We start from the raw sequence: 10,396 nt of genomic DNA, 5'->3' as shown, positions 1-10,396 counted from the left end.
GCTCATTTTGATACCAATTAAATTAGTTTGAATCTGTTAATTAGCAATTGAGAGCATGGTATGGGGGCTCCAAAAGACCCTCAATATCTCGCTTCTGACACCAAAAATGTCACTGGCCAGTACCGGGGGGCTACCAGCTGTCAGGATGTTTCCGCGACTTACCCCCCCCCAATGTGGAGAGGGCCAGGTACATATTCGGTTAGAAGTAGTTTTTAATCTATTGTTTATTTTTCTGCCAGTTATCATAACCCTTGTGCTGCTTCCTTGCCATGCACTTATCTGGTAGGGCAAGAGGCCTGCTCATTCTGTCCTTGAGTGAATTGGTGAAAAGGCATCACTCTTGCTTTGCTGGCTTGAAAGGCATTTTTTGTTTATTCTTATGTGGGGGGAAGAAGATGGACCATTCCCCACACTCAGAAAGTCAGAGGACGTGGGTTTAGTTGAGGAAACATGCCGAGGGAACTGTTGTGTAGACGCTACTAATTCACTGTTCTGCATGTTAATTCATAAGACAATGGAGAGAGATGCCTGCTTAATCTGGGAGTAAATCTTTACATTTCACAAGGAAATAGAAACTATGGTTAATCAAATCAATGGCGATTTTTAAAAGAACAGTTTGGGCCAATGTGGATTTATGGTCATCTAGAGTCTCTGTAAGAGGAAGGAAACTTTCTGGAGACCTAACAGTATGCTTGTAAAAATGGGTTGGAATGTCACTGTGAAGTGTTTGAATAGCAATTTCCTATAGTAATTAATAATATCTGCTGTTAACTGGCTTTGCTGTATAAGCACATATTGAATCTGTTCGTATGGTTTCATGAATTCTATCAGCCCTAGGAGGTGGAACTCCTAATTCAGATGCTCGATAGACCGGTTGTTTTCACACTCTCATTCTGATTTTGTCTAAGGTATAACCGTTCTTGGATCAGTTGGTATTGACAGCAGTAAAGCACTGAAATGATTCAGTAAAAGTCACTGTGCATTAAGACCCTTTACAAAAATCACGCATAGCTCCTCAGTGTTCTTGTACATTTGCAGTGTCTTCATTTGTGTTCAGTGAACTTCTGTCAAATCTCGTCTGTGCAGTTCTTTTGACTAAAAGAAATGGCACTTGCATTCAGATTCAGCTAAGGTCCTAAAAATCAACCTCCTGTTACTAGTCCAGTTACAGTTATCTCAAAATTACTTTAAAAGTTAATATTACATATTAGTAATAAAATTAATATGTGCAAAAATTGTGTAAGTGCTTCTACTTTTTACTCAAATCTTGTCCTTTCTACTAAGAGTCATATGTGTTCTTGCTTGCTTCCCATTATAGATTAATTGAGAGGTGTATGTCCTTTTAGTGCGACATTTTTTATAGATATTGCTTACATTTACATGTCAGAGGGGAAAATCTGACACTTTAACATTTAATAAATGTTGTCCAAATAGATGTTACTTCTGTATACTGCTTCTCATTTCATGTGATTTGGTTACTCTGTCTTTGATGTTAAGGAAGTGTTCCTAAGTGATAGATACTAAACTTTTTTTTTTTTCTCCAACAGTCAGGACAAAGAATCTTTATCTCTGTGACATGGACACCATTAGAAGAAGGAAAAGTAAGGGAAATGGTTACTTTTCTTATTAATGGTGTTGTAAAGCATCAGGCTGTGCTCCTGGGTGTTGCCGAACAGCCTGTGAAGAAAAAGGTGAGCGTGTCTTTATTATGTGTCTTAATTCCATTACTTTGGCATAGATGACAGTAATACTGTTTTTATTAGTAGAAAAATTAGTGAAGGGGAATTAAAATTGATAAATGATGCTGTCTGTGGGAAAGTGTTCAAAATTTTACAACTGGGCTGGAAAGTAGATATGTATGCATTACAATTTAGAGATTAAAACTAAAATATGACTGAAAATGCTGTTTCCAAGTCTGGAAATTCACTGACTGTGAATTTTGGTTTAGATGTTAATTTCATAGTATTTTTAGGCTTTGAATGAATACACTAGGAATGCTCACTTTTACACATAAAAGTATGTAGAAAGTCAGCCTACTAACTTTTATTTATCTTCCCTTTTCAGAAGAGTCTTTCAGATACTATGAAAAAGAAAAACTCTTCAGAAATATCTGCTTCAGTAAAAGTTAAAAAAATTACTTCAAAGGTTAAAAATGTTAATCAAATCTTTCAAGTTTCCCAGGAGGTGGATAGGCTTAGAAGCCCACTTAAGCCATGTGAAAATCAGAACACAATGCAAAATAATACATCCCCAGGAAATGACTCTCTTGTTGGCTCAGAAAATAAATTACCTTTATCTCCGATTTCACCAGTGCTAGAGGAACATCATAATACTGTTTGCACGCCTCTCCAAATTAGAAGATCTACGTTCTCAGATATTGCTGCACCTGTAAAGGAGGAGTTACAGCCTGAAATAGACAGCTGTAATGTCTATAAATGTATTAGAGAGCACGAAAGTGCATACACATCTCTTGGATTAGCACAACTGCCGATTCCAGACAATGAAGTATTTCTCAATTGTGCACTCTCACCAGTTTGCACTCCAGAACACTCGGCATCTGTGGGTGTTTTAAGTACAAGGAGAATTTTAAGTCCAGACTCATTTGTAAATGGCAGCTACCACGTGGATATAGATACAATACAGCAGCCTATGCCAATTCTGTCACCTGATCAGTTTGTAAAAGACAACTTGTTAGATATGCAGTCAAAGGCTCCGAAACATAAGGCAGCTACAGAGACTTGTGTTGCAAACAGAGTCCTACCCTCAAAATGGAGAAAAAAAGATGTAGGGACAAAAACACATGTTCATATAGAACACAACTTAAATGAAGCCTTTTTGATGCATAATGTAGAATCACCAATACTTCATATTAACAAACCCACAGGAAATCTCTTCAATTTTCCTTCTACAGAGGAACTTCAGACTCACTGTTCTTCTCAGAGAGAAGAAGCCAAACCAAAAAAGCGTCCAGTTCTTTCTGCCACTGTCATAAAAAACAAGCCTGTTGCTGCTGAAGAAAAAAGAATGGAAACCTTCCAGCCAAAATCAAAAAAAGACCTTAGTAAAGCAATAATGGAAAGTGCTAGTGTGGTGCCTGTTCATGCAAACACAGAAATATCTAAACACCTTCCAGTTATAGGTCCCATTTCAGCTGAAAATAAGTGTCGCAATGACAAAGTAAATTCATTTCCTACTGGATCAACTTCTTTGTGTCATAAAAGGAAACGTGAAATACATGTAGAAAACAGTAAAGTTGCAGCTCCAGTGTTTGTGGAAGAAGTGGAAAGAAAGAGAACTCTTAAATTTAGTGTGGATGATAAAACACATGCTACTATGAGACCATCAGCCTTCAAACCCACAAACCGAGAGAGAATAGGGCAGAGGAGGAGAGCTGGTGAGTAGTATTTCCTACATTTACCACCTCATGAAAGATGCCTTTGATAATGAAATTTGTACAGCAAATGGAACTGTATAGCAACACTCAGGAATATGTCCTATCTGAAATGTGGGCCTTTGCAATTTGTTAGGTATTATCTGCATTTTAAAAATTTGACAAGTAGATCAGAGTTTTGGTTGTGTAATTGGCTTCAAATTGACTTTTTTCTATTGTAAATCTTAGTGAGAGTAATAGGAGATGTATCTGGAAGTTTTCCAGCAAAGTCATAGAATCATAGAATCCTAGGAGTTGGAAAGGACCTCGAAAGATCATGTAGTCCATCCCCCCCGGCCAGAGTGGGGTCACCTAGAGTACCTCACACAGGAAGGCATCCAGGTGGGTTTTGAATGTCTCCAGTGAAGGAGACTCCACAACCTCCCTGGGCAGCCTGTTCCAGTGCTCTGTCACTCTCACAGTAAAAAAAAACTTTCAGATATTCACCTTGAACCTCCTGTCGGATATTCACCTTGAACTTCCTATGCTCCAATTTACACCCATTACCCCTTGTCCTATCACTGGTCATCACTGAGAAAAGCCTAACTCCGTCCCCCTGACACTCACCCCTTACATATTTGTAAACATTGATGAGGTCACCCCTCAGTCTCCTTTTCTCCAAGCTAAAGAGACCCAGCTCCCTCAGCCTTTCCTCATAAGGGAGATGTTCCACTCCCCTAATCATCTTCGTAGCTCTGCGCTGGACTCTTTCGAGCAGTTCCCTGTCCTTTTTGAACTGAGGGGCCCAGAACTGGACACAATACTCCAGATGTGGCCTCACCAATGCAGAATAGAGGGGGAGGAGAACCTCTCTTGACCTACTAACCACACCCTTTCTAATGCACCCCAGGATGCCATTGGCCTTCTTGGCCACAAGGGCACATTGCTGGCTCATGGTCATCCTCCTGTCTACCAGGACCCCCAGGTCTCTTTCACCTACACTACTCTCCAGCAGTTCAGCCCCCAACCTGTACTGGGACATGGTGTTGTTCTTCCCCAAATGTAAAACTCTGCACTTCCCCTTGTTGAATTTCATCATGTTTCTCCCCGCCCAACTCTCCAACCTATCTAAGTCTCTCTGAATGGCAGCACAGCCTTCTGGTGTGTCAGCCACTCCTCCCAGCTTAGTGTCATCAGCAAACTTGCTGAGGGTACATTCTATACCCTCATCCAGGTCGTTGATGAAGATGTTGAACAACACCGGTCCCAGTACCGACCCCTGTGGGACTCCACTAGTCACACACCTCCAACCAGATTCTGCCCCATTGACTACAACTCTCTGACTCCTTCCTTTCAACCAGTTCCTAATCCACCTCACTTCCTGATCACCAAACCCATACCTGATCAACTTTTCTACAAGGATGCTGTGGGAGACGGTGTCAAATGCTTTACTGAAATCAAGATAAACCACATCTACCGCTCTACCATCATCTATCCACCTAGTAATTTCCTCATAGAAGGCTATGAGGTTAGTCAAACATGATTTACCCTTGATAAAACCATGTTGACTGCTCTTGATGACCCCCATGTCCTTGATGTGCCTGGAGATAGTGCCAAGAACAAGTTGTTCCATCACCTTTCCAGGGATGGAGGTGAGGCTGACCGGTCTATAGTTACCCGGGTCCTCCTTCTTGCCCTTCTTGTAGACTGGAGTGACATTTGCTATCCTCCAGTCCTCAGGCACCTCACCTGTTGCCCATGACTTACTGAAGATGATGGAGAGTGGCCTAGCAATGACCTCCGCCAGCTCCCTCAGCACCCTTGGGTGCATTCCATCTGGACCCATTGATTTATGGATGTCCAGATTACTCAACTGATCCCTAACCCAATCCTCATCTACCATGTCAAACTCTTCCTCTATCTTGACTTCTTCTGGGGCTATATGAATCTGGGGCTCATAGGGAGACCCTGCAGGAGTGAAGACAGAGGCAAAGAAGGCATTCAGCACCTCTGCCTTCTTTATATCCTCTGTCACCAGGGCTCCCACCTCATTCCTCAATGGGCCAATATTGCCTCTATTGCTAGTTTTGCTAGCTATGTATTTGAAAAAGCCCTTTCTATTATCCTTAACCTGACTTGCAAGGTTAAGTTCCAAGGAGGCCTTAGCTTTCCTAATTGCCTCCCTACATCCTCTGACAACAGTCCTATATTCCTCCCACGTGACCAGCCCCTCCTTCCATGATCTGTAGATTTTCCTTTTCCACTTAAGTTTGCCCAGTAGTTCCTTCTTTAACCATGCAGGTCTCCTAGCACCCTTACTAGATTTCCTAACCATTGGGACGCTCTGATCCTGTGCTTGCAAGAAGTGGTCCTTGAATGTTGACCAGCTATCTTGAGCTCCTTTATCTTCTAGCACCCTGTCCCATGGGATTTCCCTTAATAGATGATTGAGGAGACCAAAGTTTGCCCTGTGGAAGTCCAGGGTTCTGGTCCTGCTGGGTATTTTGTTCCTTCCACACAGGATCCTGAACTCCACCATCTCATGATCACTGCAGCCAAGGCTGCCATTGACCACCACTGCTTCAACAAGGCCCTCCTTGCTGGTTAGTACAAGATCCAGCAGCGCTCCTCTTCTAGTCGGCTTGTCCACCATTTGCATTAAGAAGTTATCATCAATGCACTGGAGGAACCTCCTAGACTGTGAAAGGCTGGCTGTGTGAGTCTTCCAGCAGATATCAGGGTAGTTGAAATCTCCCATGAGGACCAGGGACTGTAGTTGTGAGGCTGCTTTCAGTTGCCTGTAGAAAGCCTCATCAACCTCCTCACCTTGATCAGGAGGTCTGTAGTAGACCCCCACAACTGTGTCACCCGCACCTGCTTGCCCCTTAATTCTTACCCACAGACTTTCAACTTGCCCCTCATCAGCCCCTGCACGAAACTCAATACATTCTAGTTGCTCTCTCACATAAAGAGCAACTCCACCACCTCGCTTCCCTGCCCTATCTTTCCTAAAAAGCACATATCCATCCATGGCCACATTCCAGTCATGTGAGCTGTCCCACCATGTCTCTGTTATTGCTACTAGATCATAACCCTTAGCCCGCACACAGACCTCTAATTCCTCCTGCTTGTTCCCCATGCTGCGTGCATTAGCATACAGGCATTTAAGGAAACAAACAGAGCACACCGGTGGGACTAAATCCTCCTTGGATGACCTGACTTTGGGCCATGGTGTGTTCCTCTTGTGCTTGTCCCTAACAGACCTGGTCTTCTCCCCTTCCCCCTTCACATCTAGTTTAAAGCTCTATCAATGAGCCCTGCTAAGTCCTGCCCCAAAAGCATCTTCCCCCTCTGGGACAGGTGCATGCCACCTGCCACCATCAAGCCAGGTGTCTCATATAGCAGCCCATGATCAAAAAAACCAAAACCCTGTCTTTGGCACCAGTCTCTTAGCCATTCGTTGACCTGTAGACTCTTCCTGTTTACCTCCCCACCCATTCTTGCAGGAGGGATGGAGGCAAACACTACTTGCGCTCCAGACCCCCTAACTAGCCGTCCCAGGGCCCTGAAGTCACTCTTCATTGCCCTTACATTTCTTGTAATAATTTCATCACTGCCAACCTGAAAAATCAGCAGCGGGTAGTAATCAGAGGAATCCACAAGATTAGGGAGTTTCCTTTTAACATCTCTAATCCGAGCCCCAGGGAGGCAACAGACCTCCCTGTGGGATGGGTCCGGTCGACAGATGGGCCCTTCTGTTCCCCTCAGAAGGGAGTCACCCACCACAATTACTCTCCTTTCCTTCTTGATTGAAGAAGTCCTTGTTATGCAATTCCAATTTTCTAGAAGTCTACTACGTGAGATTTCTGTGATATGTACACACACTATTGAGAATATTTTATTCCATTGCTGTGGTCACATGTTTACAAATACCTAGTTCTGAGGTCTCATTCATGGTGTCTGTTTTTTACTGTCTGTAATTAGTTTGTTGTTAGCCGTATGTGTATCTTTCTGTCTTTATAGTTTGACAATACTTTGTTGCTTGAAGATCAGAAGAAGCTGGCTTCGTGTATTTCAATGCATTTTTGTTTTTCTAATGTTCAATTCCCAAATATGCTGTTTGACTGAAAGAAGCATTTAATTTGTAGAATCTTCATGCAGTCTATGCAGTGTAACTTGCCGGAAAAAATCATCATGACTGTCAGCTCAAAATAACATGCTGCTTTCTTCAGTTCAAGTGTCCTGTCATTTAGATTTGATTTGGGGCTTTCAGTAATGTGCTTGGATTTCAGGCTTTTTAAGATTGTCTACAGAAAACCGTAACACAAACAACGTTAGTATGCAGAAGGAAAAGCTGTGTCATCTACTAGGTTATTTCTAGTTATCTCATAGGGTAAGGGTAGAAGGGCTGGACAAGGAAAGTTTCTGTGAGCCCAAAATTAACTCTGGTGTCTCTTAATCCTAGTTATGAAACGCAAAAATGATGCCAGCTTTATGTTCTTCTTGACAATTTTTCTTCAGAAATATGACCTGTTATTCTTTTAATTGCATAGGTATTGTCCCTAGGCTTTACAAAGAAAAATCATATTTCACCACTAAAATTTAAATTTGAAATGCCTGTCATTAATTTTAGCCCCTTGAGATCCAACTTTATTTAAAAATATCAGAACTTATTTAAAATTTATTCAAAGTGCATGACAAATTGGAATGCCTTTTTTACTTCTCTAGAAGTGAATGTTCTGTGAAAAACTCAACTTCAGCTAAGCAGGAGGACGCAGAGTCCTGTAATTTATCGTCTCTATCTTTTCTGTTTCTGAAGTACCATCTTGTAAGGGATTCTAAGGCAGCAGCTATAGTTCACCTCCAAGAACCTTTTAAATCCTTCATTTAGTGTCAATGTAACAAAATGGTTTCTGTAAAAGTGTGTATTTTTATATGCTGAGAGTTCAGAAAACCTAGATAAACATTTTTTCCATGTGTTTTAAATAAATCTTTCTACTGCTACGTGGTGGATAATACTAGCTAGTGCCTTGTTGCCTGAGCTAAGGCAGGCTGCTCTGAAATGAGTATCAATGTAGTGAGCTAACTGGGAAGGGGTGAGTCAAGCCCTTAAAAGGCACACATCTTATCCCTGAGGCTTAGAGAATACACACCTGCACACATCCTAATGAATGTTCTTATCGATTAGCTTAGTGTTATTCATTACTATTGCTTCCTTGTGATTATAGTCAAATTGCTTTGCTTAACTTTTTCTGTCAGTGGGAGAATCCTGGTATTTGTGTGGGTTTGTGGGGAATTACTCCAGTTCAATGCTTTGTACATGATGTATGTTAACTTTCACTGACATGTTTGTTGCTGATATTTGTGTATTAATACTTGTAGGCCCTTCACTTCAGAAAGCATCTAAAACTAGAAACAGAATTAGTAAACCCATCCCTGGATTGGCTCAGTCTCACCTGACATTTGTGAAACCACTGAAAACAGGTAGGCAGACTTCTGGTATTTATTGAACTGAACTGCTGTACTGCTAGTGATTGGTAAGACCCAACTTGTTAGAGCTGAGATGAAGGAGAAGATTGTACTTACAATTAATTGATATTTAGTAGAAAAATATATGTAACCTTTCATGTTCCACTTGGACTGCTTACAAGAGAACAGGATGGAATGCATGGCCAGCAGAAGTAAATGTTCCCCTTTTGACCAGTTTTCCCTGTAAGCATAAAAGCTACATTACAGATATGTTCTCAGCTCACTGATGTTTATCAGTCAAATGCCTCTTTCATATATGATAAAATTTTAATACAAGAGAATACCTAAGAAGAGAAAATGTTTTACCAAAAATATAGTGATTTTGCAGAGCTAATAAGACTAAGTTGATCTGAACAGAGAAATTCATTATAAAATGGTTCTTTCTGGATGTAATCCAACTCAACTTCGTTTTGCCCAAAGATGTGCACTGCAAATGACCTGGCTTCTAGAAATCTTGTATTTGTTCTAGAGCTTTAATAACTTAATCCATATTTTATGACTGAAATTTATGTACTGGTGGCTGAACTGCAAGTCACTGAAGATTTTAATAATCCGTTTTTTTATGTTATAGTGCTAAATGGAGTGTCAAACATTAATCTTTTCCACAATTAAATGCATGTTGACTATCAAACATTTAAAATCCTAGAGACTTACTTATTTTTCTTTTTTTTAAAATTAAGTCATCCCTAGGCACCCAATGCCTTTTGCTGCTAAAAACATGTTTTATGATGAACATTGGAAGGAGAAGCAACAACGAGGTTTCACCTGGTGGTTAAATTTTGTACTTACCCCTGATGACTTAAGTGTAAAAACAAACACCTCTCAAGGTAAGAGTACAAAAATTTCCTCTGTCTTTTAATGTTCTTAAACATTATGTAACGCGCTTTGTTAGTTTTAATGAAGAGTCGTAGTAGCTTAACACTAGTCCCAACTCATCGACTCATCAATATAGTTTTTACAACATTAAGCTCTCAAATAGAGTAGAATTTTGGGGTTTTTTTAATTTTTATGCATCACCTGTTGTCTCAAATGGGGTGAGATAGCACACAAGATGTATACACACAGATCAAGATGTATTGCATATAACACTGGGGTCTTAGCTCATTAAAACAGAAGGCACAAGCACAGTCAAATTGTAGTGAAATTGGGAGATTGGAACAGAAGTGTAAGTTAGAATGCAAAAGGTATCTTAACAATAAAGGTTACTGCTTGTATTTAGATCAGACAATAAAGGTTAACCATTAAACTGTTGGCAACGGTTTATCAAGTTTTATACTAGGCCTAGAACATAACTCTCAATTTTAAAGGATCCTCTAATCTTAAAATTTACTGATGAAAATTACTTTAAGTTTGCTAATTAAGGAGTTATTCCTTGCCCAGCCATAACTGGGTGTCCCTGGGTGGGTCTTAATTCTTGAGAATTAATGTCTCTGGCAGGCACCCCTGCTGGAGAGAAAGTCCAGCAACCTTCTGGGAAAGTGTATGGGAAGTCTGATC

The 10,396-nt window shown here is 40.7% G+C and overlaps 1 protein-coding gene across 1 annotated transcript in view; it reads left to right on the top strand.

The window, feature by feature from the left end:
• The first annotated feature begins 593 nt into the window (after positions 1-593).
• ASPM (asp (abnormal spindle) homolog, microcephaly associated (Drosophila)) overlaps positions 594-10,396 on the top strand; it is a 33,405-nt gene continuing 23,602 nt past the window's right edge. Inside the window, exons 1-5 of the mRNA XM_009999936.1 lie at positions 594-653; positions 1,548-1,691; positions 2,065-3,394; positions 8,753-8,854; positions 9,580-9,726. Of these exons, the coding sequence (XP_009998238.1) occupies positions 594-653; positions 1,548-1,691; positions 2,065-3,394; positions 8,753-8,854; positions 9,580-9,726 (1,783 nt within the window). The remainder of the gene's footprint in view (positions 654-1,547; positions 1,692-2,064; positions 3,395-8,752; positions 8,855-9,579; positions 9,727-10,396) is intronic.

The sequence above is a fragment of the Chaetura pelagica genome, unplaced genomic scaffold (genome assembly GCF_000747805.2).
Source record: "Chaetura pelagica isolate M959 unplaced genomic scaffold, ChaPel_1.0 scaffold246, whole genome shotgun sequence".
NCBI lineage: Eukaryota > Metazoa > Chordata > Aves > Apodiformes > Apodidae > Chaetura > Chaetura pelagica.
This window is presented reverse-complemented; position numbering and strand designations above follow the sequence as displayed.